This window comes from Diadema antillarum, unplaced genomic scaffold, assembly GCF_040938485.1.
Source record: "Diadema antillarum isolate AM-2024a unplaced genomic scaffold, OU_Dant_1.0 seq00000765_RagTag, whole genome shotgun sequence".
NCBI classification, from domain to species: Eukaryota; Metazoa; Echinodermata; class Echinoidea; order Diadematoida; family Diadematidae; genus Diadema; species Diadema antillarum.
In genome coordinates, this window is record NW_027271655.1 from 767,608 (window position 1) to 790,036 (window position 22,429).

At 38.6% G+C, this 22,429-nt stretch overlaps 1 protein-coding gene across 1 annotated transcript; it reads left to right on the forward strand.

The window, feature by feature from the left end:
* Positions 1-2,146: 2,146 nt before the first annotated feature.
* On the forward strand, positions 2,147-16,062 carry LOC139738698 (adenosylhomocysteinase A-like). The gene is made up of 8 exons (XM_071649332.1): positions 2,147-2,286; positions 3,192-3,382; positions 5,217-5,445; positions 5,920-6,032; positions 6,754-6,961; positions 9,326-9,528; positions 12,427-12,621; positions 14,363-16,062. The coding sequence occupies exons 1-8, from the start codon at positions 2,259-2,261 to the stop codon at positions 14,492-14,494; spliced, it is 1,299 nt and encodes a 432-aa protein (XP_071505433.1). The 5' UTR covers positions 2,147-2,258; the 3' UTR covers positions 14,495-16,062.
* Positions 16,063-22,429: the final 6,367 nt, after the last annotated feature.

Here is a 22,429-nt window from a genome sequence, read left to right on the forward strand (position 1 = left end):
ACACTATGGGAAATAATGGCATAATGATACTGATACTAAGAAGTAGGCCTATACCAAGAGGTTATGTGAATCTAGGTTACCTGGATTTAAGTCAGTCCTTCTTTTCCTTCATTTTCATCTTTCTTCGATAAAGTTTTTACTTGAGAATCAGTGATGTAGGCCTAAGCATGCATGTGCAACAGCTTTGTGATTTTCTTGGAATCAAAACTGATGTTTTTGCCCGATTAACGCAATAGTATTTTTTAAATTCCATCCATTAATCGGCAGTAGAATCGCACTTGAAGTTCCATGGCAGCAGTTAGTTTCATTTCGTTTCCAACAACACAAAATATTTACATAATAGTAACACGAAATCAGTACAATGCGGTAAAAAAAAGAATACTGTGAATTGACAATGAATACTGTGGCTTTCTGATCATGCAGAATTGAAATTAAGAACGATCGTTGCTAATGGAGGGGACTGCCGCTGAACGCAAAGTTCGTTTGTTATGCAGTCTCTTCCGGTGTGGGTAATTACTAAACTATTGTTAAGGCAAATTGCCTAAAAGGAGGCATGTAAACACAAACAAACAAATAAGCAAACACACATGAGGCAACCGTCTCTTATAAAAAAAAAAATCGAAAGAGCAACACGGATGAAACTACTCTCTAAAAAAAAAATCGAGTGAAAATAATCGTTCACTCTTAAAGGAGTGAATACAAAAAAGAGTGAATTTAGAGTGAATTTGGAGTGAATTTGGAGTGAAAATGTTAATTTTCACTCATTTTGGAGTGACCTCAGGGATCACTCGAAGATTTTGGAGTGATCCCTGAGGTCACTCTAAAACGAGTGAAAATGAATATTTTCACTCCAAATTCACTCCAAATTCACTCTAAATTCACTCTTTTTTTTGTATTCACTCCTTTAAGAGTGAATATTTTCACTCGATTTTTTATTAGAGAGTAAGGATGGCATGGTTTTAGTCATCGGATACGATAGTCACCCTTTAATGTCTTTTGCTACTTATTTTACTTTATCAACACAGAAGTCAATTATCTGAAACTTGTACACTAAAAAAAAAAAAAAAAACCAGAAAACAAAAAGAATTCGGAGAGATGTAAATAGTACGATACGGGCACTATAAATCTTATAGAAATGGCCTGGTGAGAAAACATGGCATTCAAAAAGATGAGAAATTTACCCCACTTTAAAAAAAAAAAAATCACAGCGGTTGAAGGGCTGATTTCTTTTCGTTACTTCAAAATTCAGCCTTTTGATTAATTTTTCAGGACTATGGTTCACTCCACTCAATTTATGTAGTTGACAAAAATGTTACAGAAGTTTGTGAGTTCACAAAATTGTATATGTAGGTTCATGTGTAATAACTCTACACTTATTGTTACGTGATGTTAATCTCAATATGCCAATGTGTTCTTACGTGCATTTACGTTATTTTCTGTAATTATTTCTTATCTACTATGCGTAATGCTGTCATTCATTATGCTTGGAAATCAGACTGTAGATCGTTGTTTATGCTTACACATGACAATAAATCTTTGAATTGAATTTAATCAATATTTTCATTGAACAATATTGCAAGTAGAAATAAAATAAATTAAATAGATCATAGCCTCACACGTTCCCAAATGACTTGCACGCTAAGTCCCAGTTTAGTTATTTTGTCTTTGTTTTTCAATTCATATAGAAAAGAGAAATTAATTATCATGAAAGTGCAGAAACTTATCATGAAAGTGCAGAGACGGAATAATTTTGAGTATTGGTACAAACGAGCTTTTATCTTGTAAACTTGTCTAATCAACATGACTATAGTTTACATCATTGTGTCTCTCTTATCATTCTGATCATTTGAAAATGAAATTAAAGAAAAAAAAAACTACTCCCTCTCATACATGTCTTTTGTTCCACAAAAATCATATACATGTACCAGCAAATCATACGGATGGAAATTTGCATTTCAGTTGTATTGACATCTCGATCGAGCTACGCAGAACGTTACGTCTGTGCGCTACGTGCGTTCGTTGAGACACCAGCGCACATACGTCCGAGCTATTGCCGAATCGTTGAAGCGTCTTGCGGTGGGCGTGACGTATGCAAATTACAAAACATGAAAATGCCGATGCTCCTATTCAGTCGTTCTCTTTCTCACTGCGCCACCGCCGGGGACGGACGTGCCAGCCAGAGCCTAACACACGTGCGTGCAGCGTACAACTCGCCAGTGTAAATCGTCAGCTAACTGTAATCAACAGTCTGCACCATCATGTCTTCCAAACCCTCTTACAAAGTTGGTGAGTAATACCGTAAAGGTGAAGGAATATTCTGCGGAATGGATAGGCAATCAATATGAGAAGGAAACAATTGTAGAACAGAGAGGGAAGTGAAAAGCCTTTCATTTGAATCTCCTGCCCTGGATTGCCATCTTGATGATCGTTTCGCATAGCGCCATCTTGTGGTAGCATCCATATGTCCGTGTCATACCAAGTCTCTCACACACAGAAGAGAAACATCCACTCGATTAAGAAAGAAATTCCCACCTCCACCAAATCAACTTTTTATGAACTCTGATATTTACATCTCATCAGTTTGCATCATAGCCATACCCATTAAACATTGGCTCGCAGCGCGGGGCTGCACACTCACTAATTTACATAACCCATTTTTTCTACTGCGCTGGTGTGACAGATGGGTCGAACCAGCAGGCACCCAGTTTTTCCACTTTTTATTGGTTCATTCCTGAAAAAGTTAATTCACGCCCAGTGAAGTGGTCCACGTACAGGCCTACCTAACCCACACACGATCATCTTTGATCGTTGTGATAGGCTTGCATAACCCTTTGAACATTAAGAAAGAAGAAAAGAAGTTGATTTATCTTGTCTTGTGGAGGGAACCAGATATGTTTGTTTTCTATGTAAAATAAATTAGTATTGTATTTGATGCTGCTTGAGGAGAGTAAACTTAGCTTACTGAAGAAAATGTTTCCTCTTATTAAAAAAAAAAAGTCTAAAATACGCCAAAGTTTATGATCAGTATCTATAGTTTTGACATAACAGTAAAGTGATGTATTTGTAATCTTAGTCTCTGGTAAATACTGTATCAATCACAAACAGTATTAGAGGATATGTGATGTTAGAAAATGAGTTTTAAAAGTGTTTAATACAAGCCAGTAAATCCCTTGATTTGATTACCTCTACAGCCGACATCGAGCTGGCCGAGTTTGGTCGCAAGGAGATTGAGCTGGCTGAGAATGAGATGCCGGGTCTCATGATGATGAGGAAGAAGCATGGAGCCAGCAAACCTCTGAAGGGTGCACGCATCGCTGGCTGCCTGCACATGACCATCCAGACGGCCGTCCTCATTGAGACTCTGAAGGAGCTAGGAGCAGATGTAAGCCTCTTCTACTTTTTACAGGACTGTAGCAGACTTGGGGGATGACTAGATCTAGATGGATTGAGTACAAACTTAGGATATAAATAGACAGATAGGAGCAGAGGTAAGATAGCTAATTTTCTTTTGAAACCTTCAAAGGAGTTTTACAGGCATGAGGGACAACAGGAGGGTGTGAACAAAAATTTGAAAGATAGAACTAGGAGCAGAGGGAAGTATACTCTGTGTGTCACGGAAAGAGATTGAGACAGAGCTGAAATGATTGAGTGAAAGCTGAAAGATCAGATATTGGACAGAGAGGGGGGAGAGAGATCTAGGAGCAGAGGTAAGATTAGATTTGCATAAAGTTGATCAAAACCTTTTGCAGTTGCTATTGCGGTGAGGGTTTGATGGTTTCAGGGATTGGGTGAAAGTCTGAATTTTAATCGTATGCACAGATTTTAATGAAATATTTTCTTGGGAGGGGGATTGTGGATGGGAGAAGGTGGAGACTTTGTTGATGGCTGATAGTCGAGACTTGTATGCCAAAAAGAATGCAAAAATGCTGACGTTGCAAAAATTCAACACTTGAGCTGACTTGTTTGTGACTGCTCTTCACAACTGATTAACTGATACCAAGCAGCTATCTGGGTTGAAGTGAACTTTGTATTATCTGTTGTTTACATTAGGGGTGTACGTTAGCTTGGCAATTCATTGCCAGCATGTTGAAAGCTTCCTCCAGTTCCTACCTCAACCAGGCTCTTGAGGCATGGTGCATGAAGAATTGGGCAGGCTTACATAGTAGGAATTTTAAAAAGGAAAATGCTATTAGATATTTGTTTGCGTCTTGAAATCATGCCAACATTTTATACTAGTTTTAACTGGTGAAATACTTAACCAGTTTGCATGGTCAATATATTCATGTGCCACATTTAAGTACAGTGCACTCCTGTTATAGTGAAGTCCTTAGAATATGTGGTTTTCTTTCGTTATATCAAAATTATTATACCCGAACACTGAAGAACATAAGGAGACATTGATAATTTAGGACCTGAATATTTTTACTTTGTTATACCAAGAATTTTGTTATAACCATGTTGGTTTTAACAGGAATGCACTGTAAGTGTATTCTGTTTGCTTGTCTGCACTTTACTGTAAAAGTGAAAATTTTTGCACATTTCGTGCAGCCAGAAACTTGCGCCGAAATATAAACAGGCAAATATTTTTGCGTGCCTTACGTTCCAGTAGTAGATGTTGTGATTCCGCAGAATTAAAATCAGGGGAAATCAATCTTATCCAGCCAAGCGCAAAAAAGTTACACAAAAATATTCAGTTTTACAGTAGTAGAGGACACAGGGATTCATATTTGTGCAAACTTGCAAGGAACAACAAATAATTTATTGTCGGTTTCCGACTGCCCGAAACCTGTTGTGATGTTCCACCCGACTGGACCCCAAGCATTGTATCATGTACATTTTGCTTGGCCCATAATCCCTGTAGTGAGTTGTGTACAGCTTTATACGCAGCCACTGTTTCTTAGCTGCACACATGCAGCTAAAGAATCTTGCTTGACTGGAATTTATCATACTCTTGATGGACATATTCGCTTACGGGCAAATACATTCTAGCAGACCTGCACTTATGGTTTTCGAGTGTACCGCGTTGGGCAGCAAACCAAAATTTATTCATTCGAAGAACCATTATAACAGCTGAAGACCAACTTTCTTCAAGAGAACTACCTTTGCCATGTGTAGTGCTTGTAGAGGAAGTGTTTTTGCATCATTGTGTAATGCTAACACTTTTCACACTTCTTCCAACCTAAGTACTTTTCACACCCCTCTTAAAAATGGAACAGGTCACATGGTCCAGCTGCAACATCTTCTCCACCCAGGACCATGCAGCCGCTGCCATTGCAAAGACGGGGGTGCCCGTGTATGCCTGGAAAGGTGAGACAGACGAAGAATACGTCTGGTGCATTGAGCAGACCCTGATCTTCCCTGATGGTCAGCCACTCAACATGATCCTGGATGATGGTGGTGATCTCACCAACCTGGTGCACACCAAGCACCCAGAGCTCCTTGCTGGTGAGTTATACCGGAATGCTTTTCTGAAACTGCTGTTGCTGATACTCAAAGTTCTCTCTTTGAAGTATATTTGACAATCGTTCTGTCTGTTCATTTTATAAGTATTTTCTTGTTCCCACACTCTTCTACCAATCAATTTTGGGAGTTTAAGAGAAATTGCGCTAATTTGTTTACAGTTAAAACAAATTTAAAAATGAAATGGTTGGAAACAAAACTTAGTTAAATGGGTCTGAAAGCTCATTACACTCTTATCAACATCAGAAGCTTGAATGAAATTTAGTCAAATGACCGAGTAACCTTGTATACTGGTAATTTATGTGCATATTTATACCTACCCTGTAGTCAAGCATAATACATGGAATAAATTCATTGTTTCAAACTTCTGTTTGTCTTCAAATATAACATTTGAATGTGTTGATGAGCTGTGATGCCTCATTTGTCCAACATCTTATATCGATCCATCCCCATCCTCAGGCATCAAAGGGTTGTCGGAAGAGACCACCACCGGTGTTCACAACCTTTACAAGATGATGGCTGACGGATCCCTCAAAATCCCAGCGATCAATGTCAACGACTCGGTCACCAAGGTGTGTACCTACTCCTGTAGCTAAAAATTCTGTACAAACTCACATTCTTGTGTAGTGATATCTTGCCCTTTGCTACAAGATAAATGCCTTTCATTGCTGCATTGAATTCAGTTGTTTTCACACATGGAGTGAAGTTGAAATGTTGGATATTTACTGAAGCACTTGATTTTGAACTTCAAAAATTCATGTTCTTAATTCTGCAGAATGAGATAATGGTGATGAAATGTACAGCTACTGGGCCCCCAAACTTGTGAATTGTTTTACACTGTTTGATGTTGTCATTTTTTTCTATTTCTTCAAAATTTCACCACAGGAGCCTCAATCATAAAAGTTTTGAAAGTTTATTTTACTCAACAACCCATACTCTGGGTATTGGGAGTCCAATTTAAAAATATATATCACATTATTAACTCAATAATACAGAGTTGCAAATAGCTTTAAAAATGTACAAAACAACTATAACAAAGTAAATAAGAGTGAAATACGATTGATGGAAAGAAAAAAAGAATAATATACAGAAATATTCAATATATACATGATATATGGTGAACAAAAAAGATAAATTCATTTCCTTGCTGCATTGAATTCAATTGTTCTCACACGTATATGGTGTGAAAAATATCTGAGGATCAGAGAAATGAGGATAACCTTCATGAGGATCCATGAAGGTTTTCTGGTGAAGTAATTTGGTTATTTGTCTCACTGTTATTAATGCACATAGAGCAAGTTTGACAACCTGTATGGCTGTCGTGAGTCTCTCGTTGACGGCATCAAGAGGGCGACAGACATCATGCTGGCTGGCAAGTGCTGCGTCGTGGCGGGGTACGGTGATGTCGGAAAGGGTAGCGCCCAATCTCTGCGAGCCTTTGGTGCTCGTGTTCTCATCACAGAGGTTGACCCCATCAACGCCCTTCAGGCTTCAATGGAAGGTTTGTATCTAAATCATTAAATACCAGAAAACATGCTCCCTACCATGAAAGGAAAGATTTTTTTTTTTGTCTGTTTTTTATGTGATTGTGACACATTTTTCTCAGGTTTGCAGTCTGGTAAATGACAGAAAGTCACTTTTTAGTGACTTTGAGTTTTAGATATGCTTTGCAGCTTTGTAGCTTTGTAATCATGAAAGGAATTTGCTCTGATAATATGGTAAGTTGTTTGTTTATTTGTTGTTGTTTGTTTTTTGTTAAATTAAGATCAAGTGTGTATGCTTGAAAGCAAATTTTGTGCTTTAGTGAGAAAAAAAAATTTTCCCGAGAGCAGACGGTGTAGTGACCTGTGAGGGGTGTGTATTTCAGTATTGAAGTGCTGTGTTATAAGAGCTCTCTGGAGGAAACTGCAGTGAATTAAAGGTCAAAGTTGAACGATAGTCTGCATTAGTGAATGATCTGAGCAATGTTTGACCTTCTCAACACAATGTCACTCTTGGTACCTTCCATTGTTATGCAAGCTAGGTGCAATGAAGCACCTTTGTGTTGGTAGCCAGGGGGGTTGCATCACACTTTTGCATTTAATCTGTTTGGCTATGGGATGAAAGGAAGACCTGTGCAAATGAGTAGTGGCTAATAAGCCCAGTGGAACCCTGTTATATGTCTCACAGTGCCTGCCCTTTACAATGCCTGATTTTCTATTTGCTTTGAGATAGGACTTGCATATATACCCAGTAACTTAGCATAATGAAGGCTTTTAGTCCAAAAGTTGTGATACGTAATCAGCTATTTCAATTGTATCTTGACTTGTAAAAGATTTGTTTCATTGAGCTTTATGAGGAGAATTGGGATCGAAGATTAAAGTTTCTCATACATTGTATATATAGCAGATCTGAAAATTTCTATGCTTCAAACAGGTATCAAAAGTTCTGTATATACATAAAAAATGACAAGATGCATAAAAGCAAGGTCTACATTCCATGCCAAGAAATGTAAGAAACTAGATGATATGTTATTGTATTCAACATGATGCACAAGTACCATTCTCTAAAGCCCAATGTCATGCCCTTTGTGCGACCTAAGCCTGCGAGGTGGTGAGAGCTGTATGGGAGGCCAAGTGTTGCATGGCCTATTTTGTTACAAAGTCAGTCATTTCATTGATGAAATGTTGCCATTTTGTTGATAAAATATTCATTTTGTTCCAAGATGAGTGATTTTGTAATAAAACAGCTGTGCGACACTTTGCGTCCCATACAGCTCACACTAGCTTGTAGGCTTATGGGCTTTAGAGGTTGCAAAGATATGTCATTCAGAGGTCTCTCCAATGCCTTCACTAGTTTGGTTTATTGATCAGATCTGATTCTGCCGTGACCAACTGGACAATGCAGTTACAAGGAATTAGATGTATATTGCTGCAGCTGCTCTGTGACCTTCTTAAAGGCCTCCCGGGGCCCCAATGGCACCAAGATTAGCAGGGATTGTTATCGTGGTCTGAAATTCCCTCGTTTTCTGACCATGAGTTCACCCCTGCAAGAGTGACCCCTCTGGGAACAGGAAAGCAAGCATGGGACAATGCCCTTTTTGATGGCACTTTGGTCTCCGAGTCACCCTGTTCACATGACAAACTTAGTGTGGAGCAAACCCTAAGCGTTCTGAATTGCGGGCAATTTTCGCCTCACACTTTGTTGGGTAATCTCAAAGATGATGAACTTACATTATGCATACCGCATTAGGCATCATCTGTATGTGTGTGTGTTTGTGTGTGTGTATGTATCACACAGTCAATTCGGAGGTTGTATGTTGTCGTATTCTGTTTTTTTTTTTTGCGATTGCTCTTCGTGCGGTGCCAGGCGGGCTATCATTCATTGCCTTGCATCTTGTGTGTGTCATGCATAAACTTTTTTGTCATTTTCCGCTTCTTGAAAACCCCATGACAGATTGTCACCATACTTGACAGGTAACCCCTCCCCCCCCCCCCCCATAAAGGAATGGTACTTGAGCTAGTGCTACGAGTAAGTACATGAATGACTGTAGCTTCTAGTTTGTTCATGGCAGATTTGCAGTGCCCAATTTTCAGATTTTAAGCTTTGTCTGGAAAATCCCATTACAAATTTTCACCAAACTTGGCGGGTAGCATCCCTAGGGTGATATAATCTTCATTTGTTCAAAAGGGCACCACATATAGAATAGATTACAAAAAAATCTCAACAACATACCCTCTGGTAATTTTCCAAGCTGAGCTCATGCCAAGGTAACCAACTCAAACTGATGCCATTCTTTGCAATGAAGAGCTTTATACAATGTATAAGAAAGGCCAGACCATAACCATGTTACCTAGACAACCGTCTTCCTCAATTCTGACCACAGGTTACGAAGTCACCACCATGGACGACGCTTGCAAGAGGGCGCACATCTTTGTGACGGCCAGCGGCTGCGAGGGGATCATCCAGGAGCGCCACTTCCGCCAAATGAGGAACGATTCCATCGTCTGTAACATCGGTCACTTCGACTGCGAGATCGACCTGGACTGGCTGAACAAGAACGCCACCAAGGAGACAATCAAGCCACAGGTTAGTGGTGTTGGAGGCCCATGGTCAATAGTCATGCTCCTCAAGGGGTTATGTCATGCTTTGATCTGTTTTGTAATTTTATGTTTGTTTGTTTTTTTACTCGAGTATACTCGAGCTGGTGTCTATAGGAAATGGGTGTTGTAGCAAAATCAGTCTGTCTTCAACGGTTAAAGGAGATTGCTAGTAACTGATCAGTGGGAATCAGTGGGAATGCTGAGGGATGATCGTTCCAATTCTTGTGGGATTCATTTAAGAGTACATTATATATCTATTGTTGTGTGGAAATTATTTGCTCTAGAATGGTCTCGTATTCAAGTAATGTGCAGTTTAATGGTTCCAGGCTAGCATGCCTGTACAGTGATGGGGCATTAAACTGCACATTACTTGAATATGAGACAGTTCAGAAGCAAATAATTTTCACACATCAATAGATATATAATGTACTCTTAAATGAATCCCACAAGAAAAGGAAAAATCATCCCCCAGCATTCCCATTGATTCCCACTGATCAGTTACTAGCCATCTCCTTTAAAACACAATCTGCCATGAGCTGAATCTTGCATCTGATCATTTTCATCTCATTCTTATCTTATGAACCTCCAGCATAAAACGTAGCATCCCAGCTTCCACTAGTGAGTAGAGTCTAGGGTGTGACACCCTTTCTGTGGTTACGTGCAGTGTGTTGTGCATAGAGCCTGTGTACAGTCTGACCTATGCGTCATTAATTTGCGGGGACTGTTTTTTTTTCCCAAAAAAACTATGTTTCCACTCCTCTTTTATCATTCTTTCATACAGGGTATGTTAAGTCATGGAATATAAGGAAGGTTATGTGAAATCAGTGATATCAACTGGCTTCATTAGCAAGACCTTGGCCTCTGCAGGGCCAGTGACAACAATTCAGTACAGTTACACGAAGCAAAAGTCAGAACTCAGAACTCAAAATTAAGTTTTGCCCATGTTTAATGTGCATTTTTGGACGAAATGTGGAAATTGTATGTGTATTGCAATATCAAGTTTTGCCAATGTTGAGGCTCATCCTCTAGTGCCACCAGATTAGAGTTACACAGAGTTGACTAAATATCAAAGTGGTCTGCCCATGATAAGGTTTTCTGAAAAAAGAAAAAAGAAAAAAACCTTTTCAGCCAACAAATGATGAAATGATAGGGTAAGTGCAGCGCTGCAGTAGGAAAAAAAAACAACAAAAACCTTTTTCGGTCAACATGTGATAAAATGATTAAGACAAGTGCAGCGCTGCTTTTTTTATCTCCTTATCTCAACACTGCCCTTCATCGGCAAACTTCCAGGAAATGCATATCATTTCCTCAAGGTGTATCAATGCACACATAATTAGCTCTTCAGGTGGAGCATTGTTGAGGCTATATGCCTGCAGCAATCGTAGAGCAGTCTACATTGTTCTATGGGGATCTTGCCCCACAAGGTATTACCGGTGGCTCTTTTGAGGTCAAACACAAATGGGGCACTGCAAAACGTTTGCAATTATTCTGTCTCACCAGACAAAAGTAGAATTCGAAGAAAATGAATAGCATTTGAGGAGATTATGTTAGATAATGCAAGTATGTTGGATAAAGCAAAGGTCTAGATAAGTAAATGTCTATGGAAATTTAAAAAGCAGAATTGTTGTACTTTTTTTTGTGGCCTTTAACCCTAACTGCACTGGGGGGGGGGGGGGGGGGGCCTCGGAGGCCCCCCCCTCGACATTTCGCACGATTACTCTGCAACACGCAATGCTCTCGCCGCGATGCTCCATGACTTTTTTCTTTTGAGTTTCCCGCACATTTTGACACCAAATTTGTGACGCCTGGGGGTACGGTTCTGAAGTTACATTACTTTTTGTACATGCACGTGAGGCCAAAAATGGCTAAAAAATGTGATTTTGTGTACAAAGTCAATGCAAATTGAGTTTTTTCACATGGTTCATATAAATATGCTTATTTTTACTCTCAATGGCTAAAATTAGTTTGTTTTAAGAGTATTATGCTTCAAAAAGTGTCTGTGACAAATTTTGTTACAAAAAACAACAAAAACAAAAGGTCGAAAAAACAAAGAAATACATAAGAAATTCATGAAACAATAAAATAAATAAGAAATTAATTTTGATACCGAATTTTTTTTCAAGTACATTTGCTAAGAATGCCACAAAGATTAATTATACCAAAAATGAGCACTTTTGGAGCTTTATTTACTGATTTAGATGAAAGATTCTGATTTCTTGCATAAATTATCATAATTAATAAAAAAAAATAAAAGAAGTCTATTTTGGAAAATTTAAAAACACGATCTTGTAGATTACATCGCACACTACCATTGTGCAAAGTTCCGCGGCGATCACGCGATCCACGGCCAAGATCTTAGGGGGGGGCCCTTGAGGCCCCCCCCCCCCCCCCCCCCCCCAGTCTTTCGAGCTACCAAAATAGCCCAGTCTTTTTAGGGTTAATGGAAGGAAACCTGATCCAGTACAGGGAGCTTATTGTCCGAAAAGAAGATGACTTTTTATTATTTTGAAGTAATGGAGAAGACTGTGAAAAGAAAGTCTTTGACAGTTTTCACTTTAACTTAGAGCCAGTGTGAAATAGAGCTTTTACTATCCTCAGAGATCTTAAAAGAGACTTTTATTCAGTTCTTTAAATGATGTCAAGCTGAAAGAGGAAGTTTGCTTAGTTAAAACAACACCTTAACCCGTTGAGGACAGGCTGATTTTACTACAACACGCATTTCCCATAGACACCTGCCCGGGTATATATTGGGACTCGTCTTCATCGGGTTAACACTTTGCCGCATGACAAAGAAAGATGTACATGTGTAGATCAATGAAGAAAGTAAAGTGAGTGTTCTAATTAATTCTCCCTCCCCCCCCCCCCTGACTTCATTGTGCTGTAGGTTGACCGCTACAAGATGCCAAGTGGAAACCACATCATCGTACTGGCCGAGGGTCGACTGGTCAACCTTGGCTGTGCCATGGGTCACCCTAGCTTCGTCATGTCAGCCTCCTTCACCAACCAGGTCATTGCCCAGATTGAGCTGTGGACCCAGCCAGACAAGTACAAGGTTGGAGTGGTCATGCTGCCAAAGAAGGTGAGTGTGTTGTCAAGCTGTGGGCTGTTAGCTGTGGGCTGTTAGCTGTGGGCTGGTCAGCTGTGGGCTGGTCAGCTGTGGCATGGTCAGATGTGGGATGGTCCGCTGTGTGGGCTGATCAGCTGTGTGGGCTGATCAGCTGTGTGGGCTGGTCAGCTGTGTGGGCTGGTCAGCTGTGTGGGCTGGTCAGCTGTGGGCTGGTCAGCTGTGGGTTGGTCATCTGTGGGCAGGTCAGCTGTGCCCTGAATTTCTAAATTCATTAATAATCAACTGAGCATTTATATTTTTATTTGCCCAAATTCAAGCTGCAGTGCAGTGATATTCAATACATGGGGAAAAACAAACAAACAAGCAGACTTTGATCCTATTGATTTCAACATTTTTGCAATATGCTAAAACTTAAACATTAGCTGGAATACATCTTTCTTTTTCAGTTTCCATGAATGTAGCTTAAACTCTTCTGTAGATTAATAGCTCTTGTCACATTAGTATGTATTTTTTATGAAAAAATATGTACAACTGTTAAAAGTATAATTCTGTTCTTCCAGTATGGCCTACTATATTACTGTGTCTTATCTTCTGTCAATTCTTGGGGTGTTAACAACATGATAAAGTGAAATATGCAAGACAGGTTACAGGAAAAAAGACCATATTTACAGGGAGTGAAATAAAGACTTTAGCATTTTAGGCACTGGTGCCTCTGTAAACCTGATCTTAATACAATTTTTATGCCTCCGCCAACGAAGTGGCCGGAGGCATTATGTTTTCGGGTCGTCCGTCCGTCCGTCCGTCCCGTTTTGTTTTTGTCGATATCTCAAGAACAGTGTGGTGGTTTTACATCAAACTTGGTATGAGGGTATATCCTGGGGGGATAATACTTTGTTTGAATTTTGGGGTCAAAGGTCAAAGGTCACAGGTTATTTTGTGAAAAAAAAGGTTGAAAATTCATGTTTTTCTCCATATCTCGCAAATGGTTCAAGGTATCTTCATGGAACTTAGTATATATGCTTGTTCCAATGAGCAGTGATTATCTAGGGAAGTTGGGGGTCATGGTTCAAAGGTCAGGGGGTCAAAGGTCAAGGTCAACTCCTCAAAATATCACCACTTTCCTTATATTTATGCAATGCCTGAAGGTTTTTGTTGTTTTTTTAACTTGATGTATGCATGTATTACCCAATATATATTCTGTGGGAAGTTTCTTGCCAAAAGGTCAAAGGTCAAAAGGTCAAAAGGGCAAAGGTCAAGTGAAAGTACTGAATTGCACTTTTTCCTCCATATCTCAAAAGTAACTCAAGATATCATCATGAAACTTACATATTTATGCATGTTCAACCTCTTTGGAACTGTGAGGTCAAAGGTCAAAGGCCAGGTTTAGATAATGCTATTTTCCCATTTGATACTGAAATTATACTTTTTCTCAATACCTTGAAAATTACTCAATGCATAAACTTATAAAAGGGTCAAAAGTCAAGTAAAAATCATCAGTTCCCCAAATACCTGCACTCTGACATTTTAATCATTCATCCAATTGAACCTAGTTCTAGGAAAGTGAACATTCAGCACATTTGTGGCAAACCTGTCATTGTAATATTTTGCCAATTGTGTGAAACTGTCATCACACATTGTCAAGACATTGTACTATAGACCTATTAGGAGAACCATGCATTATGGCGGAGGCATATCAGTCGCCGTAGCGATATATCTAGTTATTCTCCATTCCATTTTGTCCTCCCCTGCTCAGCTTGATGAAGAGGTCGCCCGTCTCCACCTGGAACACCTGGATGTGAAGCTGACGTCCCTGACCTCCTCCCAGGCTACCTACCTTGGCCTTCCCCAGGAAGGTCCTTACAAGCCAGACCACTACCGCTACTAGGAACCCAAACCACAGCCATCCCCTCTAACGCCCTTCCTGCTTCACCCCAGATTCCAAATCTATAAGCAACTTCTGCCGCTGTGCACTTTTTAAAGGGTTGATTGATGTTCACAACATTACTACCCCACATCAGTTCATGTGGCAGAGTTCAGAACTCTGATCCAAGCAAGTACAAGCTCCGAGTGTGTGTATTGTCCTTGGGTTTCCACTAAACAAAAGTTATGGCTGTTTTGTGTTTTTAGTCACCATTTGGTACAGTTTGCTCTGAAATGATAGTTGCATAGGTACTGTGAATGGTATGTGATAATAAAAATGTGAAGACATGCTGTAGCAGTATTTTTTTATTCATATTTTTATCAGGATTTCACATTAAATTGATAGCCTCATTGCAATCTCCCAATCAAAGTGGAAGGAAATGGACAATACAATGAGGACATACAATCAATGACATTATCCGTTTATACCCCGACAGTGTAAAGACAAACAGCAAATGTATAATTTACAAGTACACTTGCCGCTTCACTGAGTGACTTTTAGGATGAGTTGCTTCTTACATGTTTTATATGATTACTGACATTCCTTACTGCCCAATTTGCAAAATAATGAAGCAAAAGCAAATCAAAGAATATGGACTCTAGAATACGCTCTTGAGAAAGCTACTTTGTGGGATGTCGATGAACCCAGAAAGTTTTGCCCGTTTTGTTACACTATGGAGGAGAGATTACCTGGAAGGCAGGTGTTTTGAATGAAATTGATGACTCAATGCTGCAGCTGAACCAAAATTTGGACAAAATTTGATAGGTACCAAGGCAGAACCTATGTAATATGTCATGAATTACCAAAGCGACATAAAAACTATAGTATAGTATTTATGTCGCTTTGGTAATTCATGACATAATACATGGACCTCCCAAAAGTCCCTAATGGAACAATGATGTCACGACCAGTTAATCCATTCATGTAACCGAGTGAAATGGAACACAACTTTACTTCCATTTGTGTTTTCCCCATGAAGGAATCACCTTCCATTATCTTATTCAGTGCATTTCCTATTAAAAAGAAAAATGAATAAATGAAAAATTAGAGGGGTATTTGTGTCCTCGACCAAAGTTGGAATATTACATAGAAAATATGACAGTCATTTGACCTAGAAGGGTCTTTTTAGGGATTAACTGGATACCATGTTGGATTTCTTGCATAGTATTCTATTGGGTCTGTGATGTTCTCAATACCTGTTTGATTTTGTACCAATATTAACTTTTCTGCTGCTATTTTGTTATGCATCAGTGGAGTATGAAACTTTCTTGTTGGAGTGGTAATCTCTGTAAAAGTGATTTGACAGAATTGGGCAGCTCAATGTAAAGCGATTGGTTTTTGTTAGACTGTATTTTTCGTGATGTAGCCAAATTTTCGCTGAGCTGTATTCCAACATGTCAATGGTAAAGGGACTATCTTTTCGTAATCTCATGGTACTACGGCCAAGAGTATTGTGTCCTTGGCCATAGAAGCGTCTGTTTTATTGTTGATTTACAGTTCTTGTTGATTAAATATTATCAATACTCCTGCAAGATCACTGTGTGTCCTTAGAGTGAGTATATGCTGTTTTGTACTTAATATACACACTGTATATGAAGAGTTGTTTTTTTTTCTAAAAGGTGCTAAATCCACTTTTGATGGCAAGGAGAAAAACTTAGATTTTTCTTTCATATATTTATTTATATGTTTATGTAAATAAATATATATAACTCTGCATAAGGGGACATTGTGTAGGTAAGCGATGCTGCCAGTAAAGCATGCTGATAGTTGAAAACATTAAGGCAACACAAATTGTCGTCCCAAGGTCATGTGTCTCCTTGATATTAGGAAGACATCGCATGCTCATAATATCTTTAAAAGATATGAGCATGCGGTGTCTTCCTAAAGCTAGATCCATAGTTGCGCGCGCATGTGTGTATGTTTGTAAATGCCTGCATATGAGGACCACTACTCATATGCTGCTGGTGGACCCATAGTCACTGGATGTCCTCGGTTGCTAAATAGTGGCATGAGATTGGTGATCGTAATATTATAACAAAAGCATTTGAAATGGCTCATTGCTCCTAAGTGACTTGAAAACACAGACTTGGGACTATGTGAAGGAGGTTTGCAATCTGCAGTAAAAATCTCTTTTGCATGTACTGTATTTGAGACCATCTTGGAAACTCTCCCTACACAGTGAACAAATGTCTGAACAAGTGTGTACATGTCTGTGTGTGTAATGTGTTGTCTTCATGCAATTGTGTAGGTATGCATCACAACAGCACCATTGCATTTCTCCAGCTCAAAATCATTGCAGTCACGACTCGTGAAGTCAAACTATTTCTCCCGATGGCAAATGTCAAAACACAACACCACCACCACACCACCACCTTTGCACAACTACAACACAACACAACACAACACAACACATGTGACAGATGTGCAACTGATATGATACGGCGAGCAAAACGAGCTTATGTGTCTGAAAGCATTGTAAGGAATAGTGGTGATACAAATGCAATGTGGAAATCAATACGACGTATAATGCCAAAGAAAAACAGTGATACTCCCATTCAAAAGTTGATCATTGAGGGAAATGAAGTTAAAGGTTCAAAAGAAATAGCGGCCTCTTTGAATTATCATTTTGTAAGCTTGGCTGCTAGAAGAAAACAGGAGTCTAATACGAAATTTGGTAAAAATATGCAACAATATTTATCTAGGATTAGATCTCAGTTCACTTTTACTCAAATTTCTCCAAATGATGTAATGAATGTTACAAAAAATATTTCGAGGAAACAAAGCTACTGGTTTGGATCAAATTCCTGCCTGTATCATAAAAGATACTATTGATTTTATTGTCGAACCTTTGACCCACATTCTAAATCTGTCATTGAAAACTGGTAAAATTCCAAGTATATGGAAAAGGGCACGTGTAACACCTATCCACAAAGGTGGTGATAAAGACAACCCATCAAATTATAGACGGATATCAATTTTACCAGTAATGTCCAAAATATTAGAGAAAATTGTATTTAATCAAATATATTGTTACCTGTGTCAAAATGACATACTCAGCTCGCATCAACATGGTTTCCACCCTGGTCATTCCACTTTAACCGCATTGTGGTATTTAACAGATGAAATGTGTAAACAAATTGATAATGGAAATGTAATTGGTGTCGTTACTCTGGATTTAGAAAAGGCGTTCGATTTGATTTCCTTTGATGTTGTCATTGAGAAATTAAGATATCTTGGATTCGACTCACAAGCATTGCATTGGTTCAGTGATTATTTCACTAACAGAGAGCAGTCAACCTTGGTAAGCGGAAACTTGTCAGCAAGTAGGACGGTTACAAGCGGAGTGCCACAGGGAAGCATTCTTGGGCCCCTTTTGTTTATCTTAGCTTTAAACGATCTGCATAAATCTGTCAAGAAGTGTGCGCTTTCCCTATATGCAGATGACACTTGTTTATATTTTCCTTCGAAGGATCCGTCTTGTTTACAGAAAACAATCAATGATGACCTAGTGTCACTTCTTGAATGGTTTAAAAGTAACGAATTATTGTTAAATGTAAACAAATGTCAGTTTATGTTGATTGGATCTAAACGGAATTTGCGAAATTTTCAGAATGTTCATCTTAACATTCAAAATACACCTCTGCAAAGAGTTTCAGAATGCAGATATCTCGGGGTCATTCTCGATGAAAACCTAACATGGACCCCACAAATTGAAAACGTTAGAAGCAAAACGCTTAAAGTCTTTCATGCAGTCAAGCGTATAAGAAAGTACATTGATAAGGATACCTCCCTGTTGTTACACAAAACTCTAATCCAACCCCATTTGGACTACTGTAGTGTAATCTGGAGGACTGGTCACTCGGGTCAACTACATCGATTGCAAGTTATTCAGAACAGATGCCTAAGAATGGTGCAAGGTGTTGGCACCCGTTACAATAGGGAAACTCTTTATTCTTCTCTTCAGGTCGACCGACTCAAAGAAAGAAGAGGAAAGCAAGCCTTAATCTTTATATTCAAACTGTTGTATAACCTTGCTCCAACAACTTTGTCCTCTAGTGTTCAACTCAGATCATTTGAAAATTACACTCTACGAAACTCAAATACTCAAATTGTGATGCCAAAACCTCGATCTAATTTTGTCCGAAATAGCCCATTATATGTTGCATGTAAAACTTTCAATAACCTTCCTGTTCATTTAAGAAGAATTAGTGACATCAAAAGTTTCTCGAGAGAGATCATGAAGTTAGCGGAAATCCCTTAATGTGTCCATAGAAGTATATTGATTTTCTCTTTTGTTTTTAATATCTGAATTTTTTCTTCTTTTTTTCTCATTGATCTTCTTTGTAACTTGTTCAGTGTTTGTTATATATTATTGTATATCATTGCATATGTTTGCATTTTCGCCGTGTGTATGTATACTTTGTTATTCGATGTGAAACACGGCCTTGCTGAAAAACAGCTGTCCAGCTGAAAGCAGGCTTTTATTTCCGTGTATAAATAAAATAAACTCAAACTCAAACTCAAACTCAACTCAATTGCTGATTACAGAACTATGACATGTATTGCAGGTATTTGTGATGAAGGGCAATGACGTCTTCACGTCTTTGAAGTTTTTGAGGGTCATACTCTGCCATTATAGGTTAGATATGCCCAAATATAGCTCAGTAATCTTAATATCTAGGCTACAGTAGGACATTTCCTTTTGCTTATGTGACTTCCATACAAAAACCTGTTGCCTAGTGCATGATTTCTTTGCTGCACAGGACTTGCACCGCTGAGGTGTTAGGACACTTCAAGTACAAATTCTGAACTCTTACAGTGTCACAAGTGGTAGCATCTGGGGAGTGTTTCATAACGCTCTTAAAGTTACCAATGACTTAAGAATGACTGATGATCAGTTCTTGTGATGAACTACAGAAATTCTGTTAAGTATAGCATATCAGAACATGTTCCAGTCATTCATAAGTCGTTCGTAACTTAGCTTTAAGAACAGCTTTATGAACAACCCCCCCGGTGTGTATATAAAATGAAGCATGGATTGCTCCAATATGCCAGTCATGGCTGATTTTGTAGGCTTGAAGAAATCTTGAGATCTAATCGCCATTAGACATGTATCCAGTCTGGTCAATAGATGACCACAATATTAAGTTTCCTCATTGATAGTTGATATTCAACCATGATCTCTAACCAGACCCTCACACACATATCAATCTTTATATAACTCCTAGATAGATCCTTGTCATTTGATTGGTTGTTTGCTCATGATAATTCATCCCATTTTACTATTACGTCATCATTCGTGCAATTGTGGCTCCATGAACCGTGCAATATTGGATCCATATTGCTCCATTACACGCATGCCGAGAGCCTGGCACACTATGCATGTAAAACGCTTGCGTTTGTAGTGCATATGCGACATTGCACAGGCGTAAAGCAATCAATGAGCACTCTCTTGATCTTGGATCCCGAACATTCTTTTTTGTTTCTAAATTAATAAAACATCAATAAACAAGGATCTATTTTAGGTGTTATATAAAACAAATATATTCGTGCACTCAGGGAGGTTCACCTCCCTGGTGAAATGGACAGAATATTTCATTCGGTGAAAGATTAAATTATTGATCCATTCAACTCAGCTTTGCCTCGTTGAATGGATCATTTGTGACCCTGCATCACAAAACCAACAAAAAGTCGCAAGAAATGGATTTTTAGTTAAGGGCAGATTCTGAAAGAGCAGACTCTAAGCTTTAAAATGATGTATAACTCAATTCAAATGGATTACCCTAACCTACCTAAATACTGGAAAGTAAGCAAACACTCTGGAAAAGTGTGAACTGAAAAAAGAGGCTCTGAAGTACAGGGTTTATTCTAGCGCTTAATCTTTCACCAAGCCGCTCTAGCTGGGCGATGAAAGGGACAAAACACAGGATGTCAACCACCGGAGCAACAACAATGAAGGGATTATAAGATTAAGCTGAAATTAAGCATGTTCTATTAACACTTTCTGTCCATGATTAATGCCAACTTACAAAGCAGTAGCATTATCCTTTCAAAAGGTTATATTGGACGTGAAAGTGAAGAGTGTACAAAGGATTTCAAGAAACGAAAAGGCACCTCTAGATTCTATACTCTCCCCCAAAAAGGGATTGTAGAAAAACTGCTGAAAACACACTTTCCCATTCGTGTTATGATAGCAAACTAAAGAATAATGTAGAAGAAAGATAGCTCTTTCATAAAACATGAAAAACTCCAGATTGACATAGTTGACCCATTTCACCTGTTTTGAGTCCTCACATAAAATCAAGGGGTGCGACTTTTTGTTTGTTTTGTGGTGTGAGGTCACATTTCATCTTTCACCTCATGAAATATTCTGTCCATTGCATTCATAAACATTCATTATTTGTATACCATGTTATATCAGAGCATTGCTTTGTCGGACTAAATTATCATCACAATTAATGACAGAATTTGTCATTGACCTAACCAATATCTTTGCATCAGCTAATGCAAATAGAAAGCACATAGAGAGTCACGAGACAGTTTGATACATTATAACTGAGGAAAAGAAGCAAACTATACGAACAGTAACAAAGTAGATGTGGAAAAGTAGATTGTGAGGGATTGATGACCTTGTAATGACAGGATTTCCTAGTGATAGTAGAGTATTGGTAACAAGCCAGAGATACAAAAACAAACAATACAAAATAAAAGCAAAGAAAAAAAATCCAGCATGTCTTCACACTTATCAATCCCACTATCAAGAAACACACTTCATATCACAAAACCGCTGTAAATGACTCACAGTTACAGAGGCCACTGCATGTTCACATGGCCGTATTTATTCTGAAAGAGTTTTACTGTGCAATGACAATTACATGACACTTTTTTCATGTCCATAATTTTATCTCTGTCAACCAACTCCACTCAAAAAATTGTAAACATAATAAGGTCAACTTCTCATATGTTTGTCTTGTGAGAAATTAATATCTAGCTTTTTTTAAGAGTGCCACTGTATGAGTGTATGTTCTCTCCTAGACTACTGTAAAAGTGGATATTTTCGTGCTACTAATTTTTCGCTCTCAGCTGGGTTAGAAGAGTTTCGTGTGTTTTTAATTCCGCGGAATCCAGACATCAAATACTGGAACATATGGCAAGCAAAAATATTCGCATGCTTTTATTTTCGCGCTGGTTTTGGATTGCGCGAAATGCGCGAAAATTTCAACACCGCGAAAACTTCCACTTTTACAGTATGTGTATAAAGTACCTTCCAAACGATATACCCTGGGGTACCAAATGGAAGTCCATGATTTTGTCGAATGATTGTAACCTTTTCTTTTATGCTGTACCCTGGGTTACAAAATACTGGGGAAAACAATTTTTAGTGCATTACATTCTGTTCATTATCAAAAGTAGAATTCTAAGTGTCAATTTCTTTCATGTAATACAGCAATGCTATAGTTAATGTATGTTACTTCCTTTGCATTCCCTCAAAACCCTGTAAGCCATTATAATCAATTACATATCTGTAGGAAAAGATCAGGAATTTCATACCACTTCTTGCACAGATCAAATGACTGGCCCAACCTTTTCCATATAATTCCCTCAATGATTGTAAAAAAGGGGGCATTAACATTATTATTATTGTAATTACATTAAACACATCATAACACTGCTGAATTTGCATTGGGATAGTTATCGCAATTGCTTAAGAATGGCCACAAGAGTAATGTGTAGCTGTACATCTAACAAAACATGAGATGGCACTACACAATGCCGTAACCCAGGGTTTGATGGTATCATGCGGTACAGTATGCCACATCAAACATCCTACTTTACTTTGTAGCAGTTCAAACATCCAGTCAGTTTGATGCATTTTCAAACATTTCTGGTCAATGTCCC